The 21,185-nt window shown below is 40.2% G+C and overlaps 1 protein-coding gene across 4 annotated transcripts in view; it reads left to right on the plus strand.

The window, feature by feature from the left end:
• DMD (dystrophin) overlaps positions 1 to 21,185 on the plus strand; it is a 1,990,869-nt gene that overhangs the window by 1,469,342 nt on the left and 500,342 nt on the right. For 3 of the 4 annotated variants that reach the window (XM_053655812.1, XM_037127036.2, XM_053655811.1), the window contains one exon: positions 8,833 to 8,987. In XM_053655812.1, the coding sequence (XP_053511787.1) occupies positions 8,833 to 8,987 (155 nt within the window). The remainder of the gene's footprint in view (positions 1 to 8,832; positions 8,988 to 21,185) is intronic. The other variant, XM_053655810.1, reaches the window with a different exon arrangement.

A 21,185-nucleotide genomic window follows, 5' to 3' on the forward strand; every position in this document is an offset into this window, starting at 1 on the left:
CTCTCACTGGCCAGTTCCAGCTACAGGCCAGCTAGAAAGAAATCCTGGAAAATTCTCATCCCTAAGGGTAGGAGATGGGCAGGAAATGGATCTAAGAGCAAATAGGCTTTTGGATGTTAGATCACAGACCTAAATTTTTAAAATGAATCTCTTAGTTCATGTATACAGAGTGAGAGAAACTACTATGCAGACATTTCTGTCCATAAATATATTAAGAATATATTTTATAGTTGTCCAAGCAATTTGATTTGTTTTTAAAAAGATTTTATTTATTTTTAGAGAGAGGGGAAGGGAAGGAGAAAGAGTGGGAGAGAAACATCAGTGTGTGGCTGCCTCTCACATGTCCTCTACTGGGGATCAGGCCCTGCAACCCAGGCATGTGCCCTGACCCAGACTGGAACCAGCAACCTTTTGCTTTGCAGGACAATGCCCAACCCACTGAGCCATGCTGGTCAGGGTCGGGAACCTTTTAGAGCTTCCGCGCTGTAGACAGTGAATATAAAATTGTAAGTCCTTTGCTCTACATTCAGTAGAGGTTCACGCTATGGTGAAGATATGTGCCTCATTCAAAATAGTAGTAGTAGTAGTAGTAGTAGTAGTAATTATACTTGTAGTAATGATGATGATTATAGCTAATATTAATTTACTGCTTCATATATGCCAGGCAACATTCTAAGTGTTTTCCCTGGATTTTCTATATTACTCCTCATAGTCATCCTTCAAGGTAAATACCGTTAACTCACCTTTTGTAACAAAGGAGGAAACTGAGGCACAGACAGGGTAATTACTTTTCCCATTTCTCACGTAACTAGTACACCATCGGGCCAGGATTCAAACCCACCAGACTCATTCTGTCACCTAGACTTTTAACTTTTATTAAGTAAAAGACCTTTCTCTTCCTCCATTGTTTTCTCCCATGCCTGGTCCGTATTCCTAAAAGAATCCTTACAAAAAGAGAGAGAGAGAACATAAACATTAAAACTGAAATTTTTTAATACTCAAAATTCTTGAAATTCATTGACATTGTTCCATATTCCATTATCATTTTTCTGCCTAACATACCCAGCACATACTGCAGCAGCAGCATTTTAAGTTTGAATATAAAATACTTGTTTCCTGATTGGGGCCACGGTTTGGGGATTTAGCATTTTATGTCCCCCATGGAACACACACACAAAATCATCTCTTTTTTTTTTTTTAGAGGCTACTTCTCACAGTATTTTAAATTTCTTCACACACCAGGACCATCACGCAAACAGTTCCCTGTAGTATATATTCCTTTGTAAATGGAATTCAGAAATAAAAAGTGTGTGCGAATTCTATTGTGTTTTTGAATTTACACTCCTTCTGTGGTCTGGAGTTATCCCAGTAGTAAATTTCACAGTAGTAAGCAAAGCCGGTCAAGGTCATTGTTCCTAGCAGGAATGACACTTGGTTAAAGCCCAAGGTGGTGAGCGCATTACTGTAGGAGGAAGGAAACGCCCTCTGTTCTAGTGAACTTCTCTAAGAAGGGACAGAAAGAAACCTAGCTGCGGTTGACCTTTCAGTTTAGATAAGGGCCTCAGCACTGTCAGTGGGAGTCAAGGTCAGTGGGGTTTTTTTTTTTTTTTCTTTTTAATCCTACATTCTCGAAAAACCTAGGCAGTATTCGGTGAGGGTTAGCACTCAGGCAAGATTTTCCTAGGTCTAAAAATCTAAATCTCAGCATGAATACAAATCTGAAGAAAGAGATACTGCACGAGTTTGCCTTTCAAGCATTAAAGTACCTGGGAAAGCTCTGGTGTGACGCCAAGCCTGACTCTTTTACCACTTGTTTACTGTGAAGTCTCTAATTTAACTTTAGCATGCTATTTCCTTCGAGACTTTGGTGAAAGTCTCACATACTTTTAAAACATACCTTCAGGTATGTTTTAAGATCTATAGATTAGAACCAGAAGAGTATATCCTCTTATATCTGGACTTCAAGTAGCAACCAATAAGTGAGGGGTGGCTCCCAAGATTATTCACCTTTCCTGGATAAAAACAAATGATTTTAATTTGTCAAATTTTCAATTTATATATTTTCTATTTATTTTTTTGATCTGTTGGATTCTTTTTTTCAATTTTTTTTATTGATTATGCTGTTACAGTTGTCCTATTCCCCCCTTCATTCCCCTCCACCCTAGCCCCCCCATCCCCACCATTACCCCCCTTTAGTTTATGACCATGTGTCTCAAGTCCTTTAGATTCTATATTTCCCATGCTATTCTTGCCCCCCATCTATTTTCTATCTACTGTCTATGCTACTTATTTTCTGTACCTTCTCCCCCCTTCTCCTCCTCCCACTCCCCTGTTGCTAACCCTCCTTGAGATATTCATTTCTATGTTTCCACTCCTGATCTAGCTGTCCTTTTAGTTTGCTTTTGTTTTAGGTGTGGTTGTTACTAACTGTGAGTTGCTGTCCTTTCACTGTTCATGTTTCTTTAACTTCTTTTTCTTAGATAAGTCCCTTTAACATTTCATATAATAAGGGTTTGGTGATGATGAACTCCTTGAATTTGATCTTATCTGAGAAGCACCTTATCTGTCCTTCCATTCTAAATGAAAGTTTTGCTGGATAGAGCAATCTTGGTTGTAGGTCTTTGGATTTCATGACTTGGAATACCTCTTTCCAGCCCCTTCTTGCCTGTAAGATCTCTTGAGAAATCCGCTGACAGTCTGATGGGGACTCCTTTGTAGGTGACTGTCCCCTTAGCTCTTGCTGTTTCTAGGATTCTCTGCTTCATTTTAATCTTGGCTAATGTAATTATGATGTGCCTTGGTGTGTTCCTTCTTGGGTCCACCTTCTTTGGGACTCTCTGAGCTTCCTGGATTTTCTGGAAGTCTATTTCCTTTGCCAGATTGGGGAAATTCTCCTTTATTATTTGTTCAAATAAGTTTTCCACTGGTGGCTGTGCCTTTCCCCCTTCTGGTACCCCTATAATTCGGATGTTGGAGCATTTAAAGATGTCCTGGAGGTTCCTAAGACTCTCCTCATTTCTTTGAATTCTTGCTTCTTGACCCTTTTCTGTTTGGCCATTATTTGCTTTCTTCTGGTCCACTCCATTGATTTGAGTCCCAGTTTCCTTTTCATTGCTATTGGTTTCCTGTGCAAGTCCATTCATTTCGATTAGTTTCGCTTTCATATATTTGTCTAATTTGTCAACCAGTTCTGTGAGGATCCTGATGACCAGTGTTTTAAACTGTGCGTCTGAGAGTTTTGCTATTTCTTCATCGCTTAGATTTATAGGCTCTAGGGCTTTGAGATCTTCTTGAGCCATTTTTGGTCTGTTTGTGCCCGTTAAGTCTGAGGAGCGGAGCCTTGGACTCCCAGGTCGCTGGGTTATGACGCTGTATGTGGAGGTGGGGTCAGAGCCAGGAAATGGCGGCGCCCTCCCTGCCGCTTGCCGCGGGGACCGGCTGGGTCCCGGTCCAATCGCCCACTCCCTCACTTGTCTATCCATGCACAAATGCGCGACCACAGTCAACCTGAAGCCCTGCTCCCTGGCTGTTTCCCCGCTGTTGCTCGCTTGGTCACTCGGTCACTCACTAGGTCCAACCCTGCGCCTGGATTCCGCGCGCCTGAGTCCGTCTGACCGAGTTTTCCTGTGCAACCCCGCTCCGCCAGCTGCTGGTTTCGCCCCTTACCGGTCAGGCTGAAGAATTTGTTGTTAACAGACTTCTGAAAAGTTCAGTTTTCTGTGTTCTGGCTGTGTTTTCTGTTGCTAATATTTAGTTGTCTCTAAACTTGGTTGTGTGAGAAGGCACGGCACATCCACCTATGCCTCCATCTTGGCAGAAGTCCTCTCAATTTATATTTTATATTCTCTTCTATACATATATGCTGTGATGTTCGTTCATAACAAATACTTCATTAACAATTGCCTCCTGCTTAGAAAGGAATTACCTTAGGAAGTGGTAACCAAGTCATTGGTCTAAGTTTTGTGGATTGTTATGCTACCAATTCAAGATTGAATGGATGGCAGATAATAAGCACTTCCTTTAAAATGCAAATAACACTGTAGGTTTGGCACAAGTGATGACGAGGAGAAGGCAAGGAGTGGTAATTTCGTACTGTTAGAAATAAAAAGTTCAACCTAGTATATTTGAAGATCTAATTGGCTTTATTAAGTAATTTATGAACTAGGCATCTCATGTAGCATCTAGAAGGACGCTGGCAGCTGTACAGAGTGGAAGGTTTTCATTGGAAGCAGGGTGGGGCAATGGCACTATTAACAAAAGAAAAGAAAGGGTTATTTTTAGAGCAGGGCATCTTCTTTAGGGGGGAAAAGGTAGCAGGTGAGCATTTTTATCATGCAGATTGCCTCTTCTTTTTATAGGGGGAGGGGAATGGAGAGGGCCCACAAGAGAGTTTACTTCTTTGGTGTTGACCAGAACATTCCAGATGATTGATTAAGATTATATTCCTGGGAGAAGAAGAAACAGCAATCAGGTTAGGTATTAAATGCAGGTTTGGTATCCAGGCCTTTAGCACAGGTGATGCCATTTTGGGTGTGTGGTTTTCTCTTTAACGTGACCCCAGGAAATTTCTAGAAAGGGAACACCCTTGGAGTATGGTGTTCACCCCAGAAAGGCTTTTGCATAGTGTGAGGGTTTCTGAAAAGTGAGAAATAGGAGCTGTAGAGTTTGATAAAAGGAGTATATGAAGAAAGGCAAGCATTGCCAGAGGATAAATTTGAATCGTGTTGTCGTCCAGCCTTTAAAAACTGTCTTTTTTTGCTTTCATACCAAAAGTTAGTGATGTTGGCTTTAGCTACTCAGTATTAGTTTGGTTATGTGGGCCTATTTACTACATGCAATAAATATAATTATTTCACTTGATTCTAGAACAGGATGTTCTAGTTAACTGAGAAATGTCAGATTACATATACATTTTCAAGGAAGAAGAATTTACCCACAGATAGTGAAACTGTGCTAAAAGCATTAGCATATGATTTCTATTACTATATAAATATCACAGTAACCTATAAGAACAGTTATTAAAACAGAAATGATTACTCTTTTTAGAAACATTAATATTTTCAATTTCCTCTATTGCCCTTCTAGCTCATGACTATATATTCTTATAGATTTAAGACAGTATGGATGGAAATTATATTCTACATAGTATTTATGATTTCTGGCCCATTTACTACATAGGAGTCCAGTGGGTTATTTAACAACTGACCCAACAGGGGGGGTGTACAATATACTATTACCAAAAGGACCCCCCACTAGGTCCTCTATGCCTGCTGCCAGAGGAAAGACATCTCTCAATGCCAGAGATTTGTGAAAGGAAAGGAAATGTCTATACAGACTTAGAGTAGTGATCCAATGTCTTCATTAAAATACTAAAGGCCTTTAGGATACCCACAGATGCACACAGTCCTGCCTTCTCCCTCTGCCCTAATTTGGGGTACTGTATCTCAGGAAAAGAAGTAGAAGCCTGTGATTCAGGTCTCTGGCACCATCAGCTGTGTTGCTGCCAGGATCTCCAGTTAATCCAAAGCCATGTGGCACCTTCTCATGGCCCACCAGCAAGAGTCCTTTCCCCCCTGTTCTTCTAGGCAAAGTCTCTCCTGCTTCCTAAATCACGTGGTCCTCACTCTCGCCAAAGCTGTGGGGTCCCCACTCTGCCAAAGCCACATGGTTGTCTCCTCAAATGGCTGCCGTGTCTGGGTTTAAATCCTCGCGCCAATCTGCCTGTGCAGCCCTATTTCCGACTCCTCCTATAATCAGTTACTCCTGCCAGCATTCCTGTATTCCACCCCCCTCCCTCGTTTTTCTGGGCTGCCATCGTGAGTCTGGGCAGGTGTGGCCCCATGTCATGGAGTCAGTCTTCTCCAAGCTCTTACTCAGGTGCTGTAACCAGGGGGACCTGCCCCCCAGTTACATCTTGGGTGGAAGTCACTTCCATTCCCCTGGCTCAAAGCATAGCCACAGCTGTTTAACATACCTATGCAACCAGGTAAAGGCTGTAGATATGTTAAATGACCATGCCAGAGGTTGGCTGCAAAGCTGTTGATGTACACAACAGCTCTGCATGTTCCTGCTCCATGTGTCCCTTCCCCCAACTCATACCTGTGGAGGCCAGGGGGAGGACATCCTATATATCTTTCTAATATTTCCTGGGCACCTTGAGTTCTGAACCCCATTCCAAATTCCGGTTTGGGGCCCCCCTCTTGGCTGCACCCTCTTACAGGTTGATGTGTCATGTTATTATTATTTTTTAGAGATTTTATGTATTTATTTTTAGACAGGGGAAGGGAGGGAGAAAGCAAGGGACAGAAACATCAATGTGTGGTTGCCTCTTGAGCACCCCACACTGGGGACCTGGCTCACAAGCCAGCACTCAATCCACTGAGCCATACCAGCCAAGGCATCATCATATTATTTTAATGTCCTGTCATTAAACATTGAAATTATTTATCCTTTTTTTAAAGTTAGTAAAGATCTTTATTCCAAAGATGTATTTATTTGTCTTCCTTTAATATTTGATTAGGGCAAAATACCAAAAGTGACATTACTGGGTAAACGGGAGAAAGGTTTGTACGTCACTTGATATGTATTGCCAAGTTTCCCCAATGTGTACTCTTTCCAGCAGTAGTGCATAAATGTGCTTGCTTTACCAGTCTTTCTAGCTTGGGATTTTATTTTTTTATTAAGTTAATTGGTGAAGTTGACCCATCTTGATTTAGTGTTCTAGTATTTTTATTTGTTTGAAAGTTCATTTTTTACAGTTTACAGCGAAAAGGAGTTTATTAGCGAAGAAGTGGGACAGAGAGAAAGTTACTGCATAGACAGAGCAGCCCCTTCCTAGTGGCATTTCTTTCTTTTAATGAGGTTCATTTAATCAAGAGGTAGGGTGTTCAGTAAAGGGGAGGAATACGCAGGATTTTCCCAGGAGACTTCTGGGAAGCCATCAGGCAGCCATGTTTTCTCTTTAGACGAGCTTCACATTTCTGAACATGGCGTTGTTTAGTATTACAATGAGCAAACAATGAGGCTAGTGGTTACTGCAAGGTGAAATTGGTTACTACATTGGATCAAGCTAGTCTTTTGCTGGTTCCAAGACATAAATCCATTGGGGGGTTGGTCTTTTTCCTTTTTTTTTTTCATAAAAATGTTTTATTCTCTCTCTCTCTCTCTCTTGTCTGAATTGCTTGTTCCTGTTCTTTTGCTTATTTAGCAATGCCTTAACTCAGCATGTTTCATTTGACATAATGGTCTTAGCAATTTCATAATATCTGAACACTTAAAAGCATTCTCCATGAGCTGACAGCAATGCTCCACAGAAATTTGGGGCTACTGTGCTCCCAGATAATCTTTCTGTGGGTTTATTTTTTTCTTTGATGTATGATATTTCAAGTAAGGAAATACAAAGTTTGATAGTACTCAATTGCCAAAGACAAAGAAGAGAACATAGATCATTTGGTTTAGCAAGATTTATACATTTGTAATTTTGTTGTAATTGTAAAGTAGGTTATTTTTAAAAGTATTATTGAATAAACTGATCCTTCAAAAAAGTTTGTGCCTGGAATAACAGTACTGTTCCTTTGATGTGCAGTTTTCTGTATGCAGCTCTAGTTGAATGCCAGCAGATGGCACTAATTACATAAACAATTCAACAAGTTAATGAAAAGGGAAAGAAATACAGGGGGGATTTCCCGAGATTTCTGTCCATACTTGGTGTATGTCGCATACTCAACAATCATATGGGGGCTTATTTCTATAGTTTTTTCACTCCCCTGATAAAAGCAATTAAACTCAATCTATTTGCAATTAATTGCTGCTAAATTGAAATACCTGATAACGGTTCCTACTCAACATGCTGCACTTGAAACATTTTGCCATGAAAAGTGGATTAGCTTATATTTTCATGATTTATTAAATCACATGGTGGGTTAAAAGCAGTCATGTAGACATGTCTTGACCTAAGGATTCAGAAGTTACTTATGAATCATTTTTAAGGTTTAATTTTTTTTAAAGACACCAATCTTAGACTGGCTCTGTCTCCTTGGCATTTCTGATTTTTTTAAAAGATTTCATTTACTCATTTCTAAAGAGAAGGGAAGGGAAGGAAAGGGAGAGAAACATCAGTGTGTGGTTGCCTCTCACATGCCCCTGACTGGGGACCTGGCCTGCAACCCAGGCCTGTACCCTGACTGGGAATCGAACCTCTGACATTTTGGTTCACAGGCTGGAGCTTAATCCACTGAACCACACCAGCCAGGGCTTCAGGTTTAATCTTCATACTATTTTGTACTGTTTTTTTCCTTTCATTTTTTAGTTAAATGTATTAGAGTGACATTGGTTAATAGAATTACATAGACTTCAAGTGTACAGTGCTATATATATATATATACATTTGAATACTACTCAGCCATAAGAAAAGATGAAGTACTGTCATTTGTACAATATGGATGGCTCTTGGGAACATCATGCTAAGCGAATGAATTCAGACAGAAAATGTTAAGACCCATCTGATTTCACTCATACATGGGATACAAAAGCGAAACTCATATCACAGACAACAGTGTGGTGGTTACCAAAGGGAAGGGGGTTCGGGGATAGTAGAGGGTAAAGGGGGCCAAATATATGGTGACAAAAGGAGATTTGACTTTGGGTAATAAGCATGCAAGGCATTATACAAATGATGTTTCCTAAGTTTTTTTTCCCATTGTTTAATAATAAGCATGTGTTATGAATTGAAAAACATCCAATAAATCATTTTTAGGAAGACAGAAAAAGAAACTCCAGTTAGAGATTGCAAGGAAGACTGACGTGCATTCTCTCTCCCACATGTATCTGTAGCAGTTGGCCAAAGACCTCCGCCAGTGGAAGATAAATGTCGATGTGGCAAATGACTTAGCACTGAAACTTCTCCGGGATTACTCTGCAGACGATACCAAAAAAGTGCACATGATAACGGAGAACATCAATGCCTCTTGGGCAAGCATTCAGAAAAGGTAGGAATGACATCACTTTGAAAATTGCCGTTGGCTATCATGATGGCATGGGGACACTGGGTGGCCAGTGCAGATTGGTTTTCCCAATCTTGCTGAAACAGCCTTGGGGAGGATCCATGATGCCCAAACTAATAAAACTCACAGGTTTGCCTAAGTCCTTTTACTTTAAAGATGGGGGACCTGGTGAGATAACGTGATTTTCCCACAGTCACAAAGGTGTTGACCTAACTCAGAGATGACACAAAACCAACAGACTGACTTGGAGCTAAAGTCACCACGCATGTGTCAGTCTGCTTTGAGAGTCTACCCAAAGAAACATCATTCTGTTCCATCATGGCATACGCTGCCCCAACCTTAAACCTACAGGAAGTCACTTTGGAGGTACAACTGTCCATAGTGCTGCCACTGTGTGTCACCCTACATGCCCAGTGGGAATATCTGTGGAGCGTAACATCACTCATAACTTCAGTTCCCATTAACTATCTATGGAAATTAACAGCTCTTAGAGACAGCATCTCCAAGTAGGTCCTGTCTCTTTGTCTGCCCTCTTAATCCCTTGTGTTTGCCTCTCATGAGCATTTATCCTAATTATAAATGAAAACCCAATTTACGAAACTAATTGTTGAATGTTTGCTATTCACATTGGTCTCAACTCTCTGAGGATATGGGCTATCTTTCTTATTTGAAAGATCCTGAACCAGGTGAGATAATATGACACAGGTAAATATTTGTGGAATGATGATGACTCTCTTTGCACAATGAAGCACTAGCTTATTCATACTGATAACTTTGGGATGATAGGGCACTTGTTTTAGTTCTGTGAGAAAACAGCAGCAGAAATCATTCCTGTACATTGATGAGGAAGACCACAGTGTCAGGTACATGCGTTCTAGATGATGACGTGAATTACTGAAGAAGTCAGCCAGGTGTCCTTTCACAAGAAGAAAAGGTCGCCATTGAGGGAAGAAAACAAAAACAGATTTTGAACTAAGAGCAGAAACTTAGGAGTAATGGCCTGTTGATGTGTGGAAATTAAGAGACCAAGTAAATCTTGAAATGGAGTTGGAGGTTGAAGAGTGACGGCGACTGTGAAAATGGATCAAAGCTGGTGACTCTGGGGGAACAGAGCAGCTCTTGTCCTGAATTCTGGACAGTGGGTGTTCAGGTGACCACAGAAAACAAGCTTCATCCTGAGGGGGACTTCCATTTGCAGCTCCATCCAAAGGACCCTGGTTGAGATAGGGCCTCCCTTCAAAGGCAAAAGGTTCGGACTCTGCTCCCCATACTGATCCCGGTAGCTTTTCAATTCAATGAGGGCCTAGTAGGCACAGGAAGGTGTGTGTATTCATATGCAACCAATCAGTATCACAGAGGCAATAGTCAGATCGCAATGGGAAATACTTGCTGTTCAAAGAGAAGCCTCTTTGGAAAAGCAAATTAAGATCAGAAATTAATTTGATGGATTTAGGGCTTGTAAACTAAGGAGGGACTAAAAGGAAAAGCTTGTTAGTGGTACTGAACAAGGGCTTCGGGGGAGGCCCCTCTTATGGACCTAGTCTTCCTGGCAGACTCCTATCCCCACATACTCATGCTCCTTGAATCTCCAAACAGGTCTCTCAGTTCTTTTGATCACTTTACTATGGTTTTCTGCATTCTTCAGAGGAAGGGCTTCCTGTGTATATTCTTTGACTTGGTACTTACGGAGGTAACCAGTTAAGAAGATATGTCGTGATTTCTCTAATGGGGAAAGTAAACTAGAATCACATTTTTCATTGGCCCACACAGAATGTGCCATTTGCCAAGTTAATTTTGACTCATGCCTGCAGGGTTCTTCCCCATTCCTTTCTGTCCTATACTCTGAAAATTCATCCAGTTGTGTAGTTTCTGTCTGCTGATGACTGTCCATTTTATACCCTTGGCAGCTGAGAATGATCCCTGGAGTTTCAGACCTGTATATCCCAATGATTTTTTTCCATTTTAATGTCCCTCGGGAACTTGAAACTGAATAGACCCAAAATGACCGCATCTTTGCCCTCTTTCAACCTTTATCTCCAAATGTCTCCTCCTTCTGTTCATATGACCCCTCTCTGGTGAACATTGTCACGACCCATTCATTTGTCCAAATCAGAAGCTCCTGCTTGACTCTTTCTTTGTAACCCCAATAGCTAAATGATTACAAAGCTACTTACCTCCTCCATAGCTTTCAAATGCAGTCCTTTCCCTTCATCCCTAGTCTTTGACTGTCCTTTCTTGAATGACATCATTCACCTAACTGGTTTCCCTCCTTCTAGTCTTCCCACTTCCCATTCATTCTCTATGCAGAATGCAGGATGATCTTCCTAATTACATTATATTCATATCTCTCACCCTCCTCCCACTTTTAAAGCCTCTGTTGGCTTATCTCTTGTTATCTGAAGACGTTTCACACTGCTGTAAATGACTTCAAGGTCTTTCATAAATTGGCCTTTTCTTAAAAGTCCAGCCTAATTTTCTCCTAGCTCTCTCTTCCCCTTTCGCTACCCCGACACAATTAAGTAACATGGAGCTATTTCCATTGCCTCATAGCCACACTCTGCCCTCTCAATTACGTATGACCAGGTCTTGGTGTAAATGCCAATTCCTACAAGAAGTCTTCTCTGACTACCAACCCCAAAACCCATGCTCCCTGAGCCCTTTCCTATCATGCTTATCTGCCTACATGCAGTTAAGTGTTTGCTGGTCTTGTTCTCCCATGAGAACATTGGCTCTGTAGCGGTATGCACGCTGGCTGCCAGTCCCCCATGATTGCTTAGCACTTAGCTGGGCACAAAGTAACTAACCCCCAACCCTGTTTGATTAAATAGGTAAATGAACAAACAAACTATGTTTGCTCTGACTGCTAGTGCTTTTGTACGGCAGTAACTCAACACAGAAGGAAAATAGATCCTTTAGGATGGCCTTCAGTTGCAACTCACGGAAAACCCAACTTCAGTAGCTTGCCTAATAGATGGCTGTTTGTCTCACTTAATGAGAAGATCAGAGATTCGCAGATGCCGATAGCTCAGTAGCTCAGTGGCATCCCTAAACTTTCCAGTGTTCTTCTTGGCATTTTCCTCCGAATATACCATTCATTCCAGAAGAAGAAGGGAAAGAGACAGTGCTTGTATCAAGAAAGCAACAGCTTTCCCAGGAACTTTAAGGCTGGAACTATGTCACAAAGCCACCTGTGGCTCCTAGGAATTGGGGCAGAGCTACCCAACAGAGAATGTCAAAAGGCACAGAAAGGATAAACTGCTAAACTGCCACGCTGTAGCTGGACAGCATTAAGTTCTCCGGAGAGATAACCACTCAAAGCTTTGAGTTCATAACATATATTCACGCAACCGTGTTTCACGTACAGTGCATTAATACACTATATTCACATAGGGTTGTTATAATAATGGGCCATTGGGGCTTTATGGGTGTTCTGAGAGGTTGTAAGAACTGTATTCTCTATTAACTACTGATACCTTTACATAAGAAGTTCATATCCTATGTATTCTGTGTGTGTCAACTGCACAGAATAACTTTGGCCACAGCTTCCCTTCTTTTACATCCTTGTAGATCTTATATGAGATAGGTAAAGAACAAGAAAACTCTTTATGTGATTTTTTGCATTTGGACCTTTGAATCCAAGTATGTGGCCCAGCTACACCCAGAAGTGAAATCACATCCTCCTCTTCCTCCTCTAGATTTGGGCAGCCACTAGCCACAGGTGGCTACTTAAATTTGAATTCATGACAACAAAATGTCAATTGTATTTTCTCCATTGCATCAGCTGCCTAGCACTTGCACTGAAGAGCCGCATGTAGCTACCAGCTTCCCTGTTGTACAGTGCTGAGTAGCAGATTTCCATCTTCACAGGAAATTTTAGACAGTCCTGCTTGGGGTTGTCTTTGTCTGCATTCACCTAAGCAGTTTAGGGCATGTTTATAACAATCATGTACTCTCTTACTTCAAAAGGAGTTTTGCCAAATTTTATAAATAAAAAGCGTTTTCAAAGAAAGTGCTTCCTGTTTTCCTATTTCCTTGTTTCTACCTCATTTCTTGTGTGTATCCATTTTCGAGAGTCAGTTTTAAAGTCTCAAAAACTACAAAGTATCACAGGATATAAACACTTGCACTTTGATTGTGAATTCCATAATTTTAAAAGAAGAGATTATTTCTATTGACATTTGGGTTATGGAGAAAAAAATTCATATCTTTGAAAATTATCTGTCACCAAGACTTTTTAGGTAGAAGGGACTCTGTGGAAAGCATTCTGATTGCCTCATTTCTCACAGCTCAAGTTTTACTACTCAACACTAATGCATTGCCTAAAATAAAACTTTCCATTATATGGATAAATAAATGCAAAACTTTTGTACTTTTGAAAGCCTGTTTAAAGTAATAAAACTTCAATTCCATTTTAAATTGCTGAGTGTTAAATAAGATATAAAAACCCTTACTTGGAAAATATCATACACTAGTAGACTATGTTTTCAAGACAAAAATCGAAAGCAAAAGTCAACTATTTTTAAAAAATATTTTAGTGTTCAAGTTTATGAATAGGTCAGAGGAATCCTCAAAATCTATGCTGGCTTTTATAGGATCTTTATTTACCACTTTGTATAGAGCTACATAAATACACAAGTGGACCTAGAAAGACTTCATCTACCATTCATGAATAAAAGTACAAGTTGCACCCTAGCTGGTGTGACTCAGTGAAATGAACACCAGCCTGCAAACCAAAGAGTCACTGGTTCGATTTCCAGTCACAATACGTGCCTGGGTTGCAGGCCAGGTCCCCAGTAGGGGGTGCACAAGAGGCAACCACACATCGATGTTTCCTTCCCTTACCCTCTGTCTAAAAAATAAATCATTTTTTTTAAAAAATAAAAAGAAGTAGCTTCTCAATTCAATATCATAGTTCAGTAATTCCAATGAAGACAGATCAGTGCTGTGACCTATGTAGGCAAATGTTTTGTTCTAACAACACAGATGAGAACACAGATCATTGTTGTGACTTGTGTCAGAAAATATTTTGTTTTCCGGCCCCCATTTCTTACAGAGTACATGTTAATGCATCCAGGCAGAAATGTGGGCCTCTGCAAATTCATTTCTTGCTCTCCAATCTCCATGAGCAGATATGAATTGGTGAATGAGATAATATTTGATGTGATATTACAAATTATTGTGAGAAGCCTCTAAGCATTAGATTTCAAGGACTGCCATCTGGCTGATGACTTTATGATGACACTGTCACAAGATTTCATTTCCTTATTTCTATTCTAGGATCACTCTTTAAACAAGAAATGAGCATTAACTCCGAATCATCTATCTGTTTCTATATGAGGGCTTCTATAGCTACCAATGAGCATGGGTAGCTGGCACTAGTATCAGAGGTGTCCACGTGGCTAAAAGTTCCTCACAAAAGCTCCCAGATACCTGAACAATCTCTCTAGGTTCGTAGAAAGATGTAGCATGTGTGTGAAACTACACTATTCCTTCAGTAAGATTGCAGTATTCTCCTGCCCCCCCATTAATGTATTTTCAATTTTAATGATATGATGAGTAGTTGACACACTGAGAAATTATCCCTTGTGTTCTCCATCTTTGGAAACCATGAAGGAACTTCTGTCTCTATTTTTAGGACTTTTCTCTTCTTCACATTAAAGAAATAAGAAAAGGAAGGAGAAAAAACTAGGGATCCTTATTATCGTGCACAGCCAAGAGCTCTTCTCGCTGGACACTAGATCTCTTGCACATTCTCCAACCTACTCTTTAAGTAACAGTTTGGCTTTCCTTATTGGGGGTCTTCAATTTCTTCTTTCTTCTTGCTCCTCCCTTCAGCCAACCATCACACTCAATTCTCCCTCACCCTAGCAGGACTATTTTTTAGGATACCATCTTCTCTATCCAGCTATGCTGGTTTCCCTTTAGCGTGGAATTCTTTGAAGCTGTAATTGACATTACCATTGCTTTTCCTTCCACTTCCACTTCCGCCTCTGCCTTGGCCCACTCTACTCTGACTTCCCCAGACCCACCACTGTCCTGAAACCAGCGCCTCCCTAAGCTCCTCCATGAATGTTAGAATAGCTAACTGCCCTATTTTATTTATTCTCCTGCTTTATTTTAACATTGATCTTGTTGATGAACTCTACTAGTTGAAACATTCCCTTCCTTGGTTTCCAGAATGACAATATTGTGCAGTTCCCCTGTTTCTCTGATCAATGCAATTAAAAGCGAAGTGCTTGGCACAATGCCTAGCACATAGGAAGAGCTCAGTATCTGTCTTCTGTCCTAAACATCCTAAGAATACCCTCACTCACTCAATGTATGTTTTGATGCCACGCATGTGCCAGGTAAGCTCAGTTCTTGGTAGTATGCATACAGTGGTGAAAACGCCTACCCTCATGAAGCTTATATTCTGGAAAGGAGAGACCAGGAGACAGACATTGACAAATAAAAGCATTGAAATAAATGGCATATCCGATCAGGATAAAAAGGGAGAGGTGTTGAGAAAGAGAGAGGGAAGTGGACGAGATGTGCTGTTATTTCAATATGGTCATTAGGAAAAGTCTCATGGAAAGTCTCACGTTTAAGCAAAACCTAAAGAACCCGAGGACGTGAGCCATGTTGATAACCGGAAGAACCATCTAAGAGGATGCTTATAGGTGAAAATGTCCCGAGGCAAGACTATGCTTGGCAAGTTGGAGGAACCTTAAGGAGACCAGTGTGATAGGAAAGGGGCAAGCGAACAGGAGCATAGTAGAGAATGAGTTCATAGAGGTGGTGGAATCTGATTACATTGGGTCCTATAGGCCCCACTAGGGACTTGGGCTTTTACTCTGAATGAGGGGGAGTCATTGGAAGGTTTGGAGCAGACAAATGGCATGCTTCAACTTATCTGGCCCCTCTGTTCTAATAGACCAAGGGAAAGCAGTGAAACTGCTTGTCGTCATTCAGCCAAGAGATGACTGTGGTTTGTGCCAGAATAGGAGAGGTGGGAAGAAGTGACTGGATTTCACTGTGTTTTGAGGACAGAACACAAAAGGTTTTATAGGGGAATGGACTTAGGTATGAAAGAAAGGGTCAAAGAACTCTACAGTTTTGGGCCTAAGCAACTGAAAAATAGGGTACCCATTTACTGAGATGGGGAAGTCTCCAAAAGCAACATATTTGGGGGAGAAGATGTAGACACATTCCATTTGAAATGCCTATTATGCATCCAGGGAGATGCAGAGTAGATAGCTGGATATAAAATCCTAAGTCCTGGAGGAGACGGTAGTGACTTGAGATACAAATCTGGGAACTTTAACAACAGTCAATATAGGCTCTCTTTGCTGTGCACAACCCCTAAGTGTTGGTGTTCCAGTCTTAGTTCTCTCTTTTCTCTGCATCCCTTTGTCTACTGGCTTCAACTACCATTAAGACTCCTCGGTTTTGACTTGTATCTTATGTCTCTCTCCTGACCTCCAGAACTGTACATACAGCCCCCTACTGTACATCCCCCTGTGCACATACTATAGTCTGCAAAATGTCTAAAATAGAATGTAGTCTGTGCCCTGAAAACAATGCTAGGTTAACTGTTTTCAGTGTAGTTTAATCGCCTAACTTGTTGTTTCTAAACCTGGAAACCCAGTTTTGCTGTGTATAATGCACACCCACGTTTCTGGCCCAAACTTTCAGAAAAAAAATCTTCTGTTGTAATTTTTTAATTCAAGTTTTCATTTTGATATCAAACTGATTATTGTGTTCCAGGATATTATTTTGCATACAGATTCTGTTAGTCCTTTCTAGAGTTATAGTTTTAATGCATAAGCATAAATTAAAAAATTAAAACCATTTACATAGATATGGAATTAGTACTTTCCATGCATAATGCTCATCCTTATTTTTTCCCTCAAAAATTGGGGCAGAAAAGTATGCATTATACATGGGAAAATGCAGCACCTTCTCCCTTTTTCTCTCTCTTCTCTATTCTGTTGATACATGTACGAGTATTAAATTGGCTTCTAAATTCTGTGAATCCTACTTCAAAAATTGCTCTAGAAATGATTTCCTCTTCTTCATTCCTATTGTTACCTCATTCAAAAGCTTCCTCACATTCATCCTGGAAGACTGTGGCCCCCTCTGCGCTCCCAGCCATTGAGTGTCTACACTCACTGACCTCCAACTGACCTCAGAGTTAGGTGTTTCTCTTAAAACTAATCTTCTGGCTTCCCTTTGCTCCAGGCACTCTTTTTTTTCCCCTTCCTGAGAGCCGATAGATGATACTTACATATGTGATGTGATATCCTCCCAAAAGCATGTTACATCATCTGTATATTGTATTACATGCCTACCACCCCAAGTCAAATCTTCCAAAACATATACAATGTTATTAAGCAGTGTCACCCCAAGAAATGTCATTTAAAAATAAACAAGTAAATAAATAATTTGACCTTTCTTCCTATACGGAAGGGAAGTGTATAGTATCACAAACTTGTGTTTGTCAGCCTGTGTATTTAGCAGAGGGACAGGCCTGCACACCTCACTCCAGAGTCTCATTCTCTATCCACAAATCTGTTCTTTCCCAAAACACGTTTGGAATTCCTTTTCTGAGACCACATGGGGACCATTTCTCATCATCAGAAGTCTGTTGTACTATTGGATTAACCATACCTTGTGTTTGCTCAAAAATTGCGCTCCGTTCATGGTTTGTGAGTGGAATGAAACAATCAAATATGAGTACCTAAGGGCTTTGGATTATTTCCCAAAATGTAAAAGGTAGAGATGTGCTGCTGCCCTTGAATCTGTATAAAGAATGCAATACGATGCTCCCAGGATGCTCGTCTAAAATACGACCTCTTACGAAGGGATTGCTTATGATATATTGCTAGTACGTTACAGTCATAAATATTAAAGCTACAAGTGACCTCAAAGCTGCCAGCTCAAACTTCTCAATTTAGGGCAGCCGATTTTTAATTCCTCTCATGCAAAATAGACCTTCTATGCCATGCAAAGGACTAAAAGGGTTTGGTACATTCAAAAATACAATACACCAGTGACTTTTTGAGGTACACTTCTCTTGGCAGTACGAGGAAGTTTCTTTTGGCTCTTCAAGAGCAAATTACAAATGTTATAAGGCACTCCCATTTTTATACTGCTGAGACCCAATATTCCCAAGTGATTATGAAGCATAAGAATTCACACCATCGTACAATAAGGTAATATAATACCTGTGTAATTCCTGGGATGCCTGGAGCTCTGGGCCAGGCAGGGAGTGTCATTTTCCATACAGATCTAAAAGGTTCATGGTGGTAACTGCCTGCTTCATTTTGTGCCATCTCCTTTAAAATAATTAGGCTGTTTCTAACTTGCGGGAATTGCACACAGAGGGAGACGTCTAGAACCATATCATGGGGTGGGAATTACCTGGTGATAGTGCTGAGTAGCCATTTTCATTGTTACCTAGTTCCATTGTTCTAAACCAGGCTCACCAGCCCCCCACACAATGTGTGCTTAGAAGTGCCCCTACATATGAGGGGGGCGCTCAAAACATGGACCTTATTTATAAAAATGGTGTATCTACTCTTACATGTTTAAACTCCAGTCACCTTCAAAGTACTCTCCATTTGATGCAGTACACCTATCAAGACTCGTTTTCTACTGCTCAAAACAGTTTTCGAGCTCATTGACTTGGGTGCCTTTTTAGTGCTTCTGCTGTTTTTTGTTTCACCTCTTCCACATTGGCAAAACTTTTCCCTTTTATGGCTTTTTTCCATCTGGGGAAATTTTAAAAATTCACTCAGGGGCAGATTAAGTGAATAAGGAGAGTGGGACATGGGGGTCATGCCATTTTTGGTCCAAAACTGCTGAACACTCAGCGTGTAGTAGACAGGTGAGCTTGCTAATCACACATTGTGAAATGGGCAAACGTGTTTCAAGAGTCTTCAAAGAAATTCACTGAAGCTGAACTCAGCCTCTCACAACAACACCAGCTGGTACACTGATACAGGCGGGTTCCTAGAGCACTCACCTAGTAGGGGAGGCCTGTACTAGAAGGGGCCCACCCTGCAGAAGATAATTACATTTTTAGGGGTTCCCCCTTGTATAATTTACCCATGAAAAGGCTCTAAAATTAAAGAATACTTATAATTGTTTTCTTTTTTTACCTTCATTTATAAATTTAATTTAACAGTGTCTAAAATTAAAACAAATGGGAGAAAGTTTTCCCTACCTGATTTAATTGAACAATTAATGTTGGCAACAGCATCTATTACATGACTTTTCAGTTATATTTATGTTTTTTTTTCTTTGCATCACTTTCTCCAAAAAAGTCTTTAAAATAGTCTATAACATATATAAATTAGCTGGAGTTTATTTTTAGAAAGGTGAGTTATTTGCAATTTATTTGTCCATTCCTAACACTCATATAGTTTGGGGGTGTTTTGGCTTTATTCAATTTATTTATCTTTAAAAAATTTTATTCTGGTTTAATCTAATTTTCTCAAAACAATAAAAATGGTACTGCCTTCTGACCCAGTAATTCCATTTCTGGGAATATACCCTAAGAATGGCTTTATTCAACTTAAAATAGGGTTTTGTTTTGTTTTGTTTTGTTTTCTCAAAATTATTAACCCAATTGCATTTCTTACTTAAAAAAAATTACGGAGGATATACAGGGGTGGCCAAAAGTAGGTATACAGTTGTGACACAAATAAATATAATAATGAATAAATAAGAATAAAGCGTTCAGTGCACTCATAACTGTAAACCTACTTTTGCCCACCCCATGTAGGTATTAGAAAGCTTTGTGAAAATTACTCTTTTAAGTTTCCTCCCCTGAAAAGGGAGGTTATTTAAGCAGTTCTAGGTGGTGGTCAATAGGAGCTCTTTTTGCTGCCCTCTTTTACAATCGGGAAACCTTATACCACCTCTAGCTGCCTGAAGGGAAAAACCTGGCTCAGGTCCTTCTTATCGCATGGAGCATTTTCAGATTCTTGCACCAAGCAGAATCTGAACTCCTGGCACCCACTACCTACTTCCTGTCCCAAACCCAAGGGCCTCATGTCTTTAGCTCCTCACATGCTTTGCATTTCTGTGCCATTTCTGACCCCCAGAGCTATTTCTCTTGTTCCTGAGTCCAGATGATACCCTTTCCTATTTTCTACTGTTAGATCTTATATACCATTGTTCCTCTGTTTAGAAGTTTGTTCTATATTCTGGAATAATTTTTCCTACTATAAAGTGACACTGTGGCAATTTTTTTTAACTTAGAAATAAACACTCTTAACATCTCAGCATTTCCTTTTATCATATTCTTGTCAATATATTTTGCCTATTTTTATTTCACATGCTCCCAATTTCAGCCAGTTTTTTTTCTTCTAAAAATCCCTGCTACATTTTTATTAGTAAGGTAATGTGCAGGTATTATTTTTTCAGCAGAAAATCTGAGGGGAAATTCATCCTTGGGGCATTTCACATGGAGACCTAAACAAAAGCAACAAAAATGCAACAAAAGCAACAGCCTCATGCCTCCAGTCAGTGATTTATGCTCTGGCCACTCTGTCTAGCATCGGTATTCACCCAAAGAGATGAAACTATTTAAATTAGCCAGGAAATCAATTTCCCACTCAAAGCAATGGTTGCAGGTTTTAAATATCTTCTAACATCCAGCTTCGCATCCCTAATGTGATACTTATTATATCACTCTCAGCCCAGTCAGCACCTTCCTGCCACAGAGCATTCAAAGCCAATCACAGAGAAGTGACCTAAACACCTTTAGACAGTGCCACCTACATTCCTTAGATTTATAGGCAGTCCCACAATTCCTCAGGAGTCGTGGTTTGCTTCCATATTGTAAATACTTTAGATCTCCATTGTGAAATCGAGTTGTTTATTGAACATTAACTGTATCGCAGGCTCTTTGTAAAAAAATATGTAAATGAAGTCCGCCAAAGAAGTGACCAAATAGAGTTTTCATCCTGAGATAAATTGAATGGATAATAATAATCATGAATTCATGATTATTTATAATTTGATGGGGTTTTCGTGGTGAGATATGAGCTAGTAATTGCACCGGGCAAGTAGTGCCTAAATTATCAGTTAAAATAGAAATGCTAAAATGGCATTTTAATTTTTAGCTGGAAGGATAGCTATTGGCCTCTCCTTCAAGCTGGCGTTACAACCCAAAATCTCTGGCTCTGAGGCCTG

Source organism: Artibeus jamaicensis, unplaced genomic scaffold (assembly GCF_021234435.1).
Source record: "Artibeus jamaicensis isolate MK-2021 breed Jamaican fruit bat unplaced genomic scaffold, CSHL_Jam_final scaffold_1283, whole genome shotgun sequence".
NCBI lineage: Eukaryota > Metazoa > Chordata > Mammalia > Chiroptera > Phyllostomidae > Artibeus > Artibeus jamaicensis.